General features: G+C 38.2%; 1 protein-coding gene across 2 annotated transcripts; it reads right to left on the bottom strand.

The window, feature by feature from the left end:
- Positions 1–6: 6 nt before the first annotated feature.
- LOC107046795 lies at positions 7–12,191 on the bottom strand. 2 transcript variants are annotated; one of them, XM_015269503.1, is made up of 8 exons: positions 12,089–12,191; positions 6,030–6,177; positions 5,378–5,430; positions 4,884–5,078; positions 3,257–3,599; positions 1,647–2,572; positions 897–1,247; positions 7–341 (listed from the first exon to the last, which is right to left on the bottom strand). In XM_015269503.1, the coding sequence occupies exons 4-6, from the start codon at positions 5,072–5,074 to the stop codon at positions 1,979–1,981; spliced, it is 1,128 nt and encodes a 375-aa protein (XP_015124989.1). In that variant the 5' UTR covers positions 5,075–5,078; positions 5,378–5,430; positions 6,030–6,177; positions 12,089–12,191; the 3' UTR covers positions 7–341; positions 897–1,247; positions 1,647–1,978. The 2 variants fall into 2 exon arrangements, with proteins under 2 accessions (XP_015124989.1, XP_015124988.1); XM_015269502.1 differs by lacking the exon at positions 5,378–5,430.
- Positions 12,192–17,695: the final 5,504 nt, after the last annotated feature.

The following is a 17,695-nucleotide window of genomic DNA, read 5'->3' as shown; positions in this document are numbered from 1 at the left end:
AAGTACTTGACATTTATTATTTCCGGCAACGGTTTTTCTCACGCCTGCGAAGTTGTTTTTCGTCCCCTGTTCATTGTCCTTTCATTCTCGACTTTTCTCAGTATTTAAAGATTTTACGTTATTTAATTAATTTTTTATATTAATTTGAATATCGCGGACAAAGATGGCTGATCATTGCTACCAACCATCAAAATCAGCGTCAAGACATCACAGTCGTCTGTAGAGTTGTAAAAGTACAAACCACGCTCCCCCGCAAAGAGAAAGAAGAGGGCAGGAAGAATTCGTCGAGTTCTCAATGAGAAAAATGAGAGGGCGAGGAACAGAGAGAAGACATGACAGATCTAGAACAGCAGGAAATCAATTAGAGTAGAATGATGAAATTCAAAAATATTGATTGCAATGGTACACTGTTAGAAATTTTTTGAAATTTGAGTAATAGGTGCATTTGAATTTTCAATATTCTGAACTTGAATTCGATTTCAGACTAAATTGCTCACGGAATTCCTGATTCATCTTGGAAATCCAATAGAATTAAGTTTTTCATTATGAATGATCAGTGAATTTTCAATGACAATATGATAGGGAATGATAGGATTTTCAAAACTATCCCGAAAATTAAGCTTTACATTAAATCGAATTTTCAACAGATTCAAAATTTAGAAGAATAATTGCCTGAATTTCTACGATTTTCAGTCATTTTCATTGTCGTATGAGCCTGAGAAATCAATTTCGTTGAATATTGAAGGAAATTGATTGATTTATCAATAACACGGTCAATGGAAATTCCATGTAAATTATTGTTTGTCAAAAATTTCAATATTTTTTACTTGAAATTTCAAGAGTAATTTTCTAACAGTCTATCGAAATTTTTTTAGTATATTAATTATAACCATTACCATTTTCCTCATTCTGGGGTCTGGGATTCTCCTGCTCATTCTGAATTGGATGTACGACCTGTTGATCAGGGGCAGGGGTAGCAGATTTCCGTTGGGTACAACAAGCATGTCCCTGCCAAGGACATTCCTCTGAACATCTCTTGGGTTATCTGCAACGAGTTCATCTCTTGCTCTCTCTCTCTCTTACTGCTTCGAGCTCATCATCCTGCAGTAACTGTTCCTCCATCAGGAAACCTTCATCTCCATTCAGCTCCTCCAACTTCGGCACACCTGGAGCAGCCTGACGTGCGATGTCTCTCTCCTCGTCTGAGTCAAGCTCCTGATCTGACCCTGGGAGTGACACTGTGTCATCTGCCGAGAACGTAATACATAAATAATACCACATCAGCTTCCAAGTTTCAAAATGAAACTGAAAAAAATCACGAGTGGGAAGTAGGAGGGATTTTTCCTGAAAAATTTGACGAGTTCGTTTGTATGAAGGGAACCTGGAGGGAAATACCTGATAAATTTTGAAGCTCGAATGGTATTCGGAGGGGAATTTTTCCATCGAAATTTCGGCTAAGAGGATTGCATGAGACAAAATCCGTCTGCCAGTTTCAACGAGGGGGTTCACTCGATTAGGAAGTCTTTTGTTTTTCATATATATAAGCTACATGGAAAAGTACCAGTGAAATTATCAGCTGATAATTATTAGTACAAAAATTATCAGTTGAATGTCGTGTTCCCTTATAAAACAATCCGTATTCTCACCTAGGTCCGCAGATCTCCTTCGTCTTCGGAAGTTTCTCCCATTCAGTCTGTCCAAGTAAATCTGTCTACGGACTTCATCGATATCTGGCTGCTCTCCGATGACAACACCTTTAACATCGCCCTGACGATTTGCACCACGAATGAGGTGGACAGTGCTCGTAGCACCAGCTGTCTGGAAAATTACATCTGACACTCGTGCTCTTAAGAGTAGGCTGCTGGTCGCCAGAAATTCCAGAGAGTTGTAATTCTCGAAATTATCTACCGCTGTCCAAGCAGCTCTCAAGTCTGCGAGACGAACAATGAATTCCAGCTTCGACCCCTTATCAACACGTCTATGAGTGAGTAGTTTCGCCCCTCGTCACCTCTCTGTGAGATTTCTCCTGGAGATTGATCATCCCTTTCATCCAGTCCCAAATACCATCAATATTTCCCTTCATTATTCGTGTGAGTTTATACCAAATTGTAGTATCTGGCAACAGTAAACTCTGAGGTTTCTCGTAGAAACCATAGATTGGAAGAGTCACTCCATTCAGCCATGAATCCTCGTAGTACTGAAACAACCCATTCAGAATATCCAGTTGCTGAGGGGCTACAATTCCAGCCGGATCAGTAAATGCTTGTCGAACATCGTGAGCAAGCGAGACAGAAATCAATTTGGAGAGTAGAATCTGAGTATCTTGTGGTTGGAGGTTGATGTGAAGAGTGTTCGCAGCCATAACAATCTCCTTGATGCGATCTATCAAGCTGATTTCCCGAGGAATCCCAGGGAACACTTGCTCCACTGCTTGGAATAAGCCTTGATCCAAGGGGGTAAGGATGCTACTGATGATCACCCCCCTAAAGAATTGCTCATTTACTACTCCGACAAGTGTGTTAAACGTTTCGTCGGCTGTGTTGGGGAGGAATCCCAGGAGGCAAGGTACCACCTGCAATATACAATGGCAGAGATTCATGAGTGAATTGAAAGAGAGGAGAGGGGGTATCAATTCATTTGATTATTAGGTTCCGTCGAGATGATGTCGAAAAATTGAATGGATTTGTTTTCCACCATAAAAAAGATTTTTTTTCGGAATTGTAACAAATTTATACACATTCCGAACTATACGACAAATCGATTTCGTGTTAATTCTCAAATTTGATGATCGAAAATGCCTGAATCCACAGCGTGGTCTGTACTAAACTGTAACAGATACATGAATGTCTTCAAGTAGACGAATTAAATCGTGAGAATAATATCAAAAAGTTTCTATTAATTTTTAGGGGTTTCAAAGTCAAAACAACTAAAATTTAATAATGATGGGATGGAATTTTCAAGAATAAACAAAATCTTGGAGATAATATCGAAGGATACAATGGATTATTCGGTTTTTAAGACATCCCTTCCTGTGATTCTGGGTTTATAGGAAAATCCCAGAGTTTACTCTGGGTTGATAGCAAAATCCCAGATTTGATTCTGGGTTTATAGGAAAAACCCCAGACTTATCTTAGGGTTTATAGGAAAATCCCAGAATTAACTCTGGGTTGGTAGAAAAATTCCACATTCAACTCTGGGTGTATAAAAAAACCCCAGACTCATCTCTTATTAATTTTTGTCTCAGAAATTAACTCACGCTGTGTCTGAAAACTATTAAGAAGACCACAGTGCACTCTATGTGTAGCTGTGTTGGTTTGACATCGCTTGACATCTCTATCCTCAGCCGCACCTGGTGTCCGTCGAACATCTGAGGTATTATGCGATTTCCATTTAAACCAATTTCCGATCCATCCTGGAGGGGGACTGCTTGCACTTCGAGGACGCCTCCATCATACTCCTTGAGAGTAGCACGTTCATTCACTACCTGCTCACAATCTCCGAAGGAGTTCAGAGCAGGTAAGTACATATGATTGTTCTTCCAGTGGCGTATGGACTTTGAATACTGCCCATAGGAGACCATCGGTTCAGCACGTGGATGACTGAAAATTGTTTTTGATCATGGTGAGGACGAAAAATTGTGTGCACTTCATTAAAGTGACAAATATTCCATCAGTGGCCCTCACTGATGTTATTTCCAATTAAAAATAGGACCGTAACTTTTTGTGAATAATATACAAGCTTGATTGGACACAAACACTCAGAATAGCTATTTCAAAAGATCATTCATCCCGGTGATATATTTCCTTCCATGGATCTTTCGTCTATTTTCGTTGTAAATAAATAAATACCAGGGACATTCCCCAGTTCTCATCCCGTACTCAATTTATCATGTACGCTTCTGATTAGATATATTTCGTCCATTAATATGTCAAAATGTTTCCTATAATTTCACAGTATGGGTGAAATAGCGTTCTTTCAGATGGACCTAATACACGGAGAGAAATGTACGAGAAAAATTACCGTGCCCGCACAGTAAAGTTGGTTCAGATGGTCTTTCCAGGCCAAATGTACCGCAAAGAGTAGGAAAAAGTACTGTTGCACGAGTCATTTTTCGGATAAATGTGGGGAAAAATTCTTGTGCAGCACGGTAAAATCGAAGCGACAGTGAATTTTTACGAGAAATACGAGAAAAATTATGACACTGACTGGCAAATTTTTCCGGTGCTCTACCAGAATCCTAGGACCCGATCGCGCATTCGTAAGATTTCGGTACTCTTCGTCCCCCCTCCGCAACCACGAACATCGACTCAACGTGACCAGATGATTTATTCCGTCGCCTCCTCTAGCCTCCTCTCTCACATATCTCCTTACTGAAACCCCAGGTTAATGTTTTTCATAATATCAATTCAGTGAAATATTAATTAGTGTTGTGATAAAACGGTTAAGAAATAAAATAAGTGCCCTTTATTTTCGCTTCATGAGGTGTATAACGCTGTAGATATACATTGGCCTGTCAAACGTTCCACATACGTTTGCCGCGCATTCCGCTTTTAATATGGGAGAGAGGATATGGAGGAGAGGTTAAAATAAAATTAATAGGATGATATGCTGAATGACAATGTTTACTCATTTTTAACTATTGAATGAAATTTATCATGTAATAGAAAACAGTCAGGGATCAAGCTTTTATTGTGCGTTACCGGAATTTTTACTATGCAGCACCGGAATTTTTCTGGTGCTAGACAATTGAACCCACTTTACCAGACGGCACGGTAATTTTTGCCTGAATTTCGCCTGAAAAATTCTGGAATTTTTTTCTCCGTGTAGATGGGAAGTACTACATAGGAGTTCGTAGCTTATATAATACTTTAATGTGCACTCACTCGGCGATGATGTCGTTATGGATCTTCCTGGGGTTAGACCAACAATTAACACTCTTCCTGATCAAGCTTATTTTAAACTGGACTTTAAATCTCAGCTGAAACCTTCCCACGTGGTTGTGACCATGTGTGACGACGATTCGTCCCCTTTTACGCTTTCCCTCTCCTGGGCAACCCTGGGCATCACACTTCATTCGTCTGTAATGGGAGACAATGATGCGTCGTCTATTCTCATATTTTCGATAACAGTAATACTGAACATTAGAGGGTATTATCAGAAAAGATACGATTCCAGATCGAGTTTCAATAATTTTCGAGATCAAACAGTGTTCACACTACTCGATCGAGGTGCATGATCCACAACAATGTCTAGGTGTCGTCGGAAAGGAATGAATTTAGCAAACGGATGGATGAGAAAAAATCCATGAGCAATGGGGGGCGGAACTGAAACTTTGCAACAGAGATTCAAATTAATTGGAGCTACCGCGTCAACTCACCAAAATCCGGAAACAGTCGAATTCATTCGGGATCCAGTTTTAAATTCGTTCAGCTTCATCCACAATTTAAATCCATGTAAATAAAAAGACATGCAAAAAATACGTTTTTGAGTAAATCCACGTGAAATTTGATGACTCTCTATTATATAAAATTGGACTTTTTCCTAATTCTGATTTTTCTCAAGTTCCAAACTAGGTTCACTCCATCGTGAACACAGGTGTGAGGGTGGAAGTCCATAGAGTGTTTACTTGGACATATGTTTATCTGTATAACCAATCAGAATGAAGGAAATTAAATTTGCGGGGAAATTGTGTGATCTTATTGGGTACACGGATGGGTACAACTGCGTTCCACTCATGGGGCTCGGTCCGGCCAAAGGCGAGAGCTTTAATCACACTCGTCAGGAAGCACCTTTTTGCGTGTGTTTCGTACGACATTTTATGATACTTTATGATGTAATTGGCCTCGGCTGTATGATTCTTATACAAATAAAATAAAAATAAAATAAATGAATAAATAAATACTGGTGAGGAAAGGGCCTTTTTTTCAAACTGGAATCATGCAATATTTTTTCGTGGACTATGCGATGATGTTCGACATGATCCAAATAATTTCGATCTGAAATAGACAATACAAAATTTCTGCACGTACCTCCACCTGCCAACCAGTTTCCTTCCCCTTTTCCAAATATTGCCACGATGATAGCTTGATTGAAGAAGAAGGAGCTTTCTCCGTATTCTTGGAAAAATAATCATCTTGTCTTTTCACGCTGAGATCTATCGTTGAGTGATATACGAATCTGTAAGCACGGAAATCAAATCACCGATACAGGAGACACGTCATCCTGTATGAAAAAACTAAAATGAAAACTTCTCTATCACCGATCTATTCTGCTGAGTTAGATTATATTGATCAGTGAAGAGGCGCATATCATACGAAATTATACAATTTTTCAATCTATATTGGCGGAAAATATTATGTAATGAGAAAAATTAATGATAGAAATCATATGAGCAGTTCCACGCCAAATCCGAATCCTAAAAAATTCGATGTCAGGGATTTTCTCTCCAATTATTTTTTTTTTAAGTTTACCATCAGACGAACATTTTGAAAGAACGAAAGTTGAAAAGTATTAAAATTGCAAGAGTTATGATTTTTTTTAAATTTGCGTTTTTTTCGATGAAAAAAATTTTTTTTAATCATCCTCAATGTTCGAGCCTTCTTTACAGCTGGAAAATGTCTCTTGCACACACTCAAAGAACATTAAAAAAACCTTTAATATGAGACGTCACTCGCTGCATTCTATTCAGTTTTATGGGTTTTCTACGCCAAAACGTGTTTTTCTTCAATAACAATTATCTCAAAAACCGATTTTTTCCTAAATCTGAATTTTTTTTTAACAAAAATCATGTATAAAATGAAGAAAATTGCGGCGTAAAAAAAAGTAGGTACATCGCAGTAGTTTGGCAGATATGAATTTTTTAAATTAGCAAACTACTGAAAATGATGAAAAATCGCGTTGAATTACCCAATTTTCTTACGAATGAGTGAGTTTTTGATTGACCATTAGCAAATAAGAAAATGTAAGAGTGGTCGAAAGGAAAATATGATCAATTTGTCGTTCATAATATGCTTTTCGCTGATATATCGAATTTCGACTATTACGAACGACAAATTGATCATGTTTTCCTTTCTACCACTTTTATATCTTCTTTTTTGCCAATGATCAATCAAAAACTTACTCATTGGTGAAAAAATTGGGCGATTCAACGCGATTTTTCATTATTTTCAGTAGTTTGCTTTTTTATAAAATTAATATCTGCCAAACTAGTGCGATGTACTAACTTTTTCTGACGCCAAAATTTTCGTAATTGTATAGATTGTATAGATTTTTGAAAAAAAATTGAGATTTCTGAAAAAGAAGGTTTTTCAGATAATGGCGATTGAAAAAAAAACACGTTTTGGCGTAGAAGACCCATAAAACTGAAAAGAATGCATCTAGTGACGTCTCATTTTGAAGGTTTTTTCATGTTCTTTGAGTATGTTAGAGACCAATTTTCTAGCTCTAAAGGGGGCTCAAACATTGATGATGATTTGAAAAAAAAAAATTAATCGAAAAAAAACGAAATGTTCAAAAAATCATAACTCTTGCAATTATTGATATTTTTCAACTATTCTTTTTTTAAAATGTTCGTTTGATGCCCAACCTTCCAGAAAAAAATCGAAGACAACATCCATGACATCAAATTTTTTGGGTTTCGGATTTGGCGTAGACCTGCACATATTGTATTCAGCATTGATGTATTTTTTTCAATCGTATGATTATTAAAAAAATTCATTTTTTTTAGTGAAGCCTTGTGAAAATGAAAGTATCTCATTTTTCAATTTCTATCACCTACGCGTTTTTCATCGACATCTAGGGGATGAATAAATACGGAATTAATATTCACTGGGTCATCGACAAGAATTACTTGTTTTTATGTAATATCATACGAGCAGTTTCACGCCAAGTTCGAAACCCAAAAAATTTGATGTCAGGGATTTTCTCCCCAATTTTTTTCTGAAAAGTTAGGCATCAGACGAACATTTTCAAGAAGGGAAAGTTGAAAAATATTAATAATTGCCAGAGTTATGATTTTTTGAAAATTTCGTCTTTTCTTCATGAAATTTTCATTTTTCTCGAATCATCATCAATGTTTGAGCCCCCGTTAAAGTTATAAAATTAAAGTTCAACACACTCAAAGAACATGAACAAACCTTCAAAATGAGACGTCACTCGCTGCATTCTATACAGTTTTATGGGTTTTCTGTGCCAAAACGTGTTTTGTTTTCAATCGCGATTATCCCAAAAAACTTTTTTTTTAATCTGAAATTTTTACACAAAAATCATATATAAAATTACTGAAATTTCGGCGTCAAAAAAGTTAGCAGTTCGCAGTAGTTTGTCAGATATAAATTTTTGAAATGAGCAAGCTACTGAAAATGATGAAAAATTGAGTTGAATGACTCAATCATCTCACCAGTGAATGAGTTTTTGATTGATCATTGGCAAAAAAGAAGATATAAGAGTGGTAGAAAGGAAAACATGATCAATTTGTCGTTCGTAATAGTCGAAATTCGATCTATCAGTGAAGATAATATTACGAACGACAAATTGATCATGTTTTCTTTCTACCAATCTTGTATCTTCTTTTATTCCAATGATTAATAAAAAAATCACTCACTGGTGAGACAATTGGCTCATTCGACGGGATTTTTCATCATTCTTAGTAGTTTGCTTATTTAAAAAATTGATATCTGGCCAACTACTGCGAAGGACTAACTTTTTTTGACGCTGAAATTTTAGTAATTTTATAGATTATTTTTGGTAAAAATTTCCGATAAAAAAAATTTGGTTTTTGAGATAATCGCGATTGAACAAAAACCACGTTTTGTGTAGAAAACCCATAAAACTGGATACAATGCAACCAGTGACGTATCATTTTGAAGGTTTTTTTCGTGTTCTTTAAGTGTGTTGAAGAGAAATTTTATAGCTCTAAAGGGTGGTCAAACATTGATGATGATTTAAAAAAAAAAATTCATCGAAAAAGAAAAAAATTTTCAAAAAATCAGAACTCTTGCAATTATTAATACTTTTCAACTTTTCTTTCTTCAAAATGTTCGTTTGATGCCCAACTTTTGGGCAAAAAAATGACCGCAGAGACAAATATTTTGTCATGTCTCCAATAGGATGTATACTGGGCCAAAAAATTTAATTTTCGAAGCGTTTCATTGGCAATTGGGGGGTAAATAAATGTGACATTCATCGGCCGGAAAAGAAATCCATCTTTGAAGTATTTAATTGACATTTAGGGGTTGAATAAAGGCGTAATCAACACTCATCTGATCAAAATATTCATTTTTGAAGTATTTCATTGGGATTGAAGGGGTGAATAAACACTGAATCGACATTCACCGATGAAAAAAATTTAATTTTCGAAGTATTTCATTCGGATTGAGGGGGTGAATATATACTGAAACGACATTCACGGATAAAAAAAAATTGATGAAAAAAATGAATTTTCGAGGATTTCATTCGGATTGAGGGGGTGAATAAATACTGAATCGAAACTCACCGATCAAAAAAATTGAATTTTCGAAGTATTTCATTGATAATTAGGGGGGGNGGGGGGGGGGGAGAATAAATGCGCAATTGATAATCATTGATAAAAAAAAGAATTTGCGAAAGATTTAATTGACAATTAGGGGAGGAATAAATGCGGAATGGACATTCACCGGGGAAAAAATCAAATGTTCGAAAAAGTTGATATTTCTCTTCAAAAAATCGTATTTTAGTAGGAGAAAGCGGGCCAAAGTGGAACGATTTGTTGTATTCTCCAAATCCCAATATCTTCAATTATAAATGAAGATATTAGTTATTAGAGGAGATCACGAAACCTCCCTCTTTGCCCCGCTCGCCCCTAGAATACAGTACTCTCTGGTAAGTTGCTCATCGAAGGGGGTGTAGGGGTTCCCGTTTCCGAGAAATGACCAACTTTCCACCGGCCCTCACTCCCTAACCACTGCCGATCCGAATTCCAAGAGAATGAATAGTTTTATTTTCGAATAAAATTATTTGGACCTCTGTGTTTACGTACGGAGGTCAAAAAGAAACGATAAGGCGGCCGAGATTGAGGGACCGCGCTCGAGTGTCCGAGAAGGGGATGAGGAGAAGATGAGCAACTTATGAGTGTGCAACTTGCGAGCAGTGTATCTGGTTTTATTATATTGGATTATTATTTTATTACATTTTTTGTCGAGAAAAAAACGTTCTCAGAAATTTAAGCAAATTAGTGAATGATGGCTCCGAAAATTGAAACAAAAAAAAATTATAATAAAATATCGGTCAATTTTTTCATCAAGTGTTCAAGTGTTTCTATCAATTTCCTTCATTTCGCAAGACGAATTCGTGTTTAAGAGAATGTTTCTCCTCTCCCCTCTTGATTCGGAGAGTTGCGGCACGTCCTGCCTTTGTGAACGATGCCGCCAAAACAAACCTTGATGGTTAGGTACGAAAATCCGGCGGGATCAATATCTTATTCTATATTCACTGAGCATTGAAGAGTCCATGATGCAAATGCATATCAATTGGCACAATGATTTTCGAAGTATTCCATTAACATTTGGGGGGTGAATAAATGCAAATCATCATTCATCGGGCGAAAAGCGAATGATTTTTGAAGTATTTCATTGCAATTGAGGGGATGAATAAATGCGGAATCGAGATGTTTGGGGCCAAAAAATTGAGTTTTGAAGTATTCCATTGACTTTTAGGGGGTGCGGAATCGACATGCACCGGGAAAAATGAAAACGAATGTTCGAAAAAGTTGATTTTACCCCTCAAAATATCTCATTTTATTAGGGGAAAGCGGGGCAAGGTCGAGCGATTTGTTGTCTTCTCCAAACCCCAATATCTCCAATTATAAATAAATATGTTGGTAATTAGAGAAGATCACAAAACGTTTGACCCGTGCTGTCGTCTAGATCATCTTGTTTTCTCATATTAGATTATTATTTTATTAGCTATTATGTCGAGAAAAATACGGTTTCCAAAAGTTCAAACAATGTTAATTATTCATTTATAAATAAGAAACGTTAAAAGAATAATAATCCTTTGCAAAAAGTTCTTAGAATGATGATGGATATACATGATTTTTTTGAAATTATTCACCCGCAATGTAGTTGACAAATGTGATGCTTTGAAATTGCCGAATGTATAGTGTGGTCTGTATTAAACTGTAGAAGATACTTGGAAATCCCCAAGGAAGAGTAAATTCCCAGGACTGCTTCGATATCAATGCGTTTCTAATGTTCATCCATATCAACAAAATTAGTAAATGATTGCTAAAGAAACTGATACAAAAAACATTGCAAGAAAAATTACGGATCAATTTCTTCAACGGTCTTCAAGTGTTTTTATCAATTTTCTTCATTTCCTAACACGAATTCGTGTTTCAGGCCATGTTTTCCCTCTCCCCCCTTGATTTGGAGAGCTGATGCCGCCAAAACAAACTTTGATAGGACGAAAATTCGGCGGAATAAATACCTCATCCTATATTCTCTCGGGATTGAAAAGTCCATGATCCAAATGCATATCAATTAGCGCGATGGAAGAACTCAATTTGGAAACGATACGCTGAATAATTATTCACACACCCTCAAACCTTGACACTCAAGCATAGCTACCGACCAAAACGTTCAATGACTTTTAATTTATATTCCCTTTGATTGACACGAAAATCATATAATTCAATTCCTCAAATTTTGCATTCAGGTTGATAAATAATACGAGATGGGGTAACACTGGCTGCTTTCGATTATCGATACCCTCTTAAACAGCAAAATGATACCGCAATTATTTATCCAAAGCAGAGTTGGGGATTTGAACTAGCCAGTTTCCCATTGTCCCCCATTGAGGTACGGAATTGCCTTGCCGAGTCCACCGAACCGACATGATTCGAGGGTACCACGGAATTTTGGAACATTTATTTCACTAAATAGGGTCCAATGAAAATGTGTTTCCTCCACTCGCAAACAATCAAAGATAAAAACCGGCCGGTGTTTCAATCCACTTCATGCACTCAACTGATGTTCTCACGGACAAAAATAAATTAACCTTCCCCGATTTAATGAATCACGAAAAAATAAAAAAATATGGATAATTAGCTTACTATGATGTCCCTCGGCAAACTCTGCATCCGAACGTACGCCCTCGCTGGTGAAATATGGATGTCCTCTGCTCTCAAAGCTCAACCGATTGCACAGTGCGCCAGCCTCGCGAAGACCCACTGACTCGCCAGAAGAACCGAGTCTCCTAGCAGCCCTCTACACGTCTACCCCTCCACCGCCCCCACTACCGCCGCAACTACTCCTTCTCTTACTCCTCATCCGTCCTTTTCAAGGTAGTTGTGCCAAAAAGGTAAGATTGAACAATTAATATTCCGTAAACTATAAGAAATATAAAAGAAAATAGCGTTGGGTTTATACTATAAAACAAAAAGAATAAATGATCACGTTCTGTACTATCGATGAGGGTGTGGGGCACATTATAAGTGGAGGGTATGGTGGCAACGGTAGAGGGTATGGCGGATGTACCCCTCGCATTGCCACTTCCGTTCTTGCGCACGATTCTCACATGTGCGTGGAGTAGTGGTATATCAGAGGCCGCAGTAGCTGCTTGCGCCATTATGAGTTTATCCTGAACATCGCTAGTGCTACCGATAAAAAAAAACATTGACAATTTCTGTAATGTGGACACTATAATTCATTCCCATTCATAGCTCGATTATAAATGATTATACTTTGTGTATTCAGTTAAAATGGCATTTCGAATGATTTTTCAACATGGTCCAGTGATAGCCGATCGTCGCCAACTTCCAGATCCTTTTATCAACGATTTTTGTTATGTGTGTACAAAATCATGCGGTAACACAAAGTGAGTCAACCGTTTATTCTGTCGATGATCAATTCAGGGTGAAACAAATCATGGGACCAATATTGCTGTCTGAAATAATGTATGGAATATCTAGAGTTCTCCTCCGCACATAATTGTATAGGCAGTGTCTATTCACACGGTCCATGGTAAATTTTACCGTGGATATAAAGTATATTTTACCGTGGATATACGGTAATTTCTACCGTGGATATAAGGTAAGCAGTGGTGTGCATCGGGCCCATTTTTACCGTGGATATAGGGAAGATTTTCACCGTGGATATAAAGTAATTTTTTTTACCGTGCATATAAGGTGAGTGAATGGCGTGCAGTGTTTCCACTTTTTACCGTGGATGTAAGGGAGATTTTACCGTGGATCTATGGTGATGTCTATCGTGTATATAAGGGAGATCAGTGGTAAGCATCGCGTAGGGAAATTATCTCGCGGATCTAGTTGTATTATGGGTTAGAGCCTTTAAAATTTCAAAGATCAAGGGGGTGACGACCAGGGTTAAACGAGAGACGAATAAAGTTAGTAGGCCAATCAAATAAGGACTTTTTTTGGCCGAAATCGAGGATGATAGAAGAAGGATAAAAACCATAAGACATCATGCGCAAGAATGATATGAAACACATACTAAGTTTTTGGGATTGTAACAAACCGGGAAATTGTTTAAAAAAATTAAAAACTGCAAAATTAAGCGTCCACGCGACCTTTTTTGCGTTACGCCCTCTGATGGCCCGCTGGGATATTGATTTTGTCCTACATGACGTCGTAAGCATGTCCGGCGGACATTTTTGCGTCTTCCCCGATGTCCGCCGGACATTCCGATGTCCGCAACTTATGTCCTGAACACTTAGGCGTGTCTGGAGTAAGGTCCCGAGGACCAAATAGTGTCTTTTGCCATGTCCTTGAGACATTTCACTGTTCTCACGTATGTCCTACGGTCACTGAGAATAGAATGGTGGGGTCCTAAGGACATCCTGAAGTCTTTGTATAAAATCAAGTGTCCTCAGTGGTGTCCGCAGGGACTCAGCAGCGTCTCTGGCGATGTCCCCAGAACATTTAGTTGTCCTCCGACATGTCCCGCAGTCATCGGCAACTCATGAACAGGGTCCGGAGGACATCCTGAGATCCGTGCATAAATTGAAGGGTCCACGGTGATGTCCTGAGGATCCAACGGTGACTCTCGTCATGTCTCCAAGACATATTGTCCTCACGCAGGTCTCGCGGTCATCAGCTATATATATAGGGTCCGGAGGACGTCCTGAGCTCCATGCGTCAATTCAAGTGTCCGTGGTGGTGTCTTAAGGACCTCCCTATGTCTCTGGCGATGTCCCCAGAACGTTTTATTGTCCTCCCACATGTCCCACAGTCATCGGCAACTTATGAATAGGGTCCGTAAGACGTCCTGAGATCCGTGCATAAAAGCAAGTGTCCACCGTGGTGTCCTGAGGATCCAGCGGTGTCTCTCATCATGGCCCCAAGACATGTCATTGTCCTCACGCATGCCCCGCGGTCATCGGCTACTTATGGATAGGGTCCGGAGGACGTCCTGAGCTCCATGCGTGAATTTAAGTGTCCGGGATGGGGTCTTAAGGACTTCCCTGTCTCTGGCGATGTCATCAGAACGTTTCATTATCCTCTCACATGTCTCGCAGTCATCGGCAACTTAGGGATAGGGTCCAAAGGATGTCCTGGGATCCCTGCATAAGTTTACGTTTCCGCGATGGTATCTTGAGGACCCGACGATGTCTTCGGTGATGTCCTTAGAAAATTCCACCATCCTCACGCTCAACATGCGTTCATCATCAATTTATAGATGAGGCCCGAAGGACGACCTAAGAACTATACATGAATTGCAGTGTCCGTGGTGATGCTCTGAGGAGCAAATGACAACAGCCATAGCCATGGTTATGTCCCCGAGACCGTTAATTCTCCACGGACATCTGCTACTCAGTTACAAAGCTCAGTGGATATTCTGATTGCTTTAGCTTTCTGAAGTGTCTCCTAGAGGTGTTTCGAAGCTATAAGTTAAAGCTACAGGTATGAGGTTACCTCTTGATGTCCTCAAGGCGGTATATTGTCCCCACTTATGGCCCGCATTTATCAAATTCTCCCGAGGGGAGGTTCTGATGATGAGGCATTCGTGTAATTAACTCTCTATGGATACACTGGGGTTCCTCATCACCCCACTAATATGCAAGTATATACACGAATGAAAAAATTTCATAGAAAAACCTAGCGTCTTTGCTCGACAATTCTATTTGATTTCTGTCGAACTTTCTATAAGCTTTTGGCCGTTTCTATTGACATATTCAGTAGAAAATATTCTATAGAAATAGTCCATAGAATTCGATTTTTCTATGCAACTTATTCTATTGAAATATATTCTTGAGGATTTTTCCGGCTCGAATTTTCGAAGTTTGTTTCATTTTATTTTCCTTTTCTTTCCATCAAGAAAATCAAACAAAAAAACGTAGAAAATTGGAGCTTCTGAAATTAGAGATTTTAGAAAATTATAACAAATTCTATAGAAAATATCTCAATAGCATAAGTTGTATAGAAAAATCTAATTCTATTGACTTTTTCTATACAATACTTCCTATTGAAATCCAATAGAATCGTCTAGCTAATTTGCTAGGTTTTTCTATTTAATTTTTTCGTTCGTGTAGCCTGTGGGATTGATCGAACCCAGTGACTTTGTTCAGAGGTTTATGGGTGCTATTGATCCTGCAGAATCAACATTGTCGTTCAATTTCGAATCTGAATAATAGGGACTTTGTACGTAAAAACACTATTGGAAATTTTCTAATAATTTCAATAGAAAAAAAACCTACAAAGTTTTCAGAATATCAAATTATTGTGAATTCTTGAAAATTCCTCAATTGTTTGGCGAAATTTTTCGTTGAATTGAACAGTACAGTTTCAGATCCTATGAGTAAAAATCTATTCAGCATATCATAAAGATCTAATGAGTAGGTAATGCGTCTCGAATTCAAGGTCAATTCAGCAGTGGAGGTGGCGTGATAAATCATCCCAGTAAAGGACTATCCAGAAGGTGTACCCGTAGAGAGTTGAATGCATTGAAAAATTCTTCTGCCAATTCTACCTATTGCATTGTGATTGTTTAGATTGAGCTTTTCTGTGGGAAAATAAGATCATATGTGGCTATAGTGTGGAGCAGAACAGCTATGTTAACTGTAAAGACATTCCCATGTTTTTTAACCGATACTAGCAACGAAGCTTGTTTCCCTATGGGAAATGGATATCCATATTAGTCTGAATGATACACAATTATTCATCACAGAACTCAAATGTGTACTTAATTTTTTTTCAATTTTTTTTTTATTTCATTATAGGGAATAAATACATTATCATTCAGAATTTACATGGATCGTGTGTTTTCACAGGAAAGTATTACATAATTCAATCTATTTCGAAGCGATTCGATATAGGTGTTACGAATACTCCATCGAGTATGGAAATTTTTACTGCAGGACAGTTTATTTCGGTCGACAGGTGAAACGTCTTGTGGGTGTTATCAATATCTACACCGAGAAGATGCTTTGCGTTTCGAAATTAATGAGAGATTTCCAATGAATCACCGAATAAACCACAAATTTCGGGCTCACCAAAGCTAACGAGCTTACGTACAGTCAAGGCCACGTTGGCGTAAGAGGAATTCTTCGTCATTTGTTGGCTGACATATCACATATTTATTGGGAATATACGCATTGGTAATCTTTCGTGTATCTTTTACTGGTAATTTGAAGAGAATTTGAGTCAACTCTTGGCGGACATCTTCAGCAATTCCATCATCACTGATGAGACCATGAATGAACTTATTGATCTGATATCTCGTAACAATTTGCAACATACTTCCGTTCGGAGATGTTACTGTTTGCAATAATGTGTTGTTCCACGATTCAAGCCCAGAAGTACTATAAACCCACAAGGGTCCCCAATTTTTCACGCTCTCAATTATATGTGTGAGAAGATGGATATTCATCCTCATATTCTCAACACCAAAGTATTGCTCAAAAAGATCTACATATTGTTTCAATAATCGAGAAGCCACGAGAATATCTTGTCTTGTTATACTCTCTTTCGATAGCAAGAAAGTTGCTCCTGATATCTCAAGATGGGCAATGTACCGCTGTGGTAATAATCCTTGCAAATATGGGACTGCATAATAGAACGACCAGTTTCTCCACTCGGATGCTTTCCATAAAGCTCTTTCCTCAAAAGATCGAGGTTTCCTACTGATGTCTCGGGGTGTTTTTATTTTCTTCAGTCTAGCATTCACGGTTCGTCGTTTCGCTGCATCCAAGTAATAAGGTTCGCCCACTTCACTGAGGAATAGATCGGTATGGAACTCCGTGGCACCCAGGAATACTGAGTGTACGTCATCTACAGTGCAACCCTTTACCAAGTCAAAGTGATTCAAATTCATGAGTTCGGAAGGACTTTTGACACCTCGAACACTATCCTGGGCATTGTACGCGGCTTCCATATCACGAACTAGATTTTGATGAGTACGCAGAACTGGTGGTTCAACTTCTGGATGAGGCCTAATCAGATATTTCATACTACCACCGGCATAAACACCATAATGATGACAAAATGAGCAGCCAAAGTGGCAATTGAATTTAACTGTATTCAAAACGGCAGATCGTACTGGTGTATCCAGACAGGCACATCCAGGTATGAAACGACTGACGATTTCATGCACTCCATCAGGCTTCCAAGAAATTCCCACTGATGAAAGCTTGTTTGCGTCCTTCATGAAATGTTCCAGAAACGTATTCATATTTGGATCGCTCTGATCAATCCATATCCCAG

Source organism: Diachasma alloeum, unplaced genomic scaffold (assembly GCF_001412515.2).
Source record: "Diachasma alloeum isolate Michigan unplaced genomic scaffold, Dall2.0 Dall_scaffold_01997, whole genome shotgun sequence".
Lineage (NCBI taxonomy): Eukaryota > Metazoa > Arthropoda > Insecta > Hymenoptera > Braconidae > Diachasma > Diachasma alloeum.
Note: the sequence above shows the minus strand (reverse complement) of the source record. Positions and strands in the feature narration are given on the sequence as shown.

Bases quoted from the DNA above. Each gene is read 5' to 3' on its own strand.
- LOC107046795 (XM_015269502.1), bottom strand. From the start codon at position 6,133: ATGATTATTTTTCCAAGAATACGGAGAAAGCTCCTTCTTCTTCAATCA. The intron at 5,079-6,029 runs GTACGTGCAGAA...CTCCCATTACAG, and splicing joins AAACTGGTTGGCAGGTGGAG to ACGAATGAAGTGTGATGCCC. The intron at 3,600-4,883 runs GTGAGTGCACAT...AACAATTTTCAG, and splicing joins CATAACGACATCATCGCCGA to TCATCCACGTGCTGAACCGA.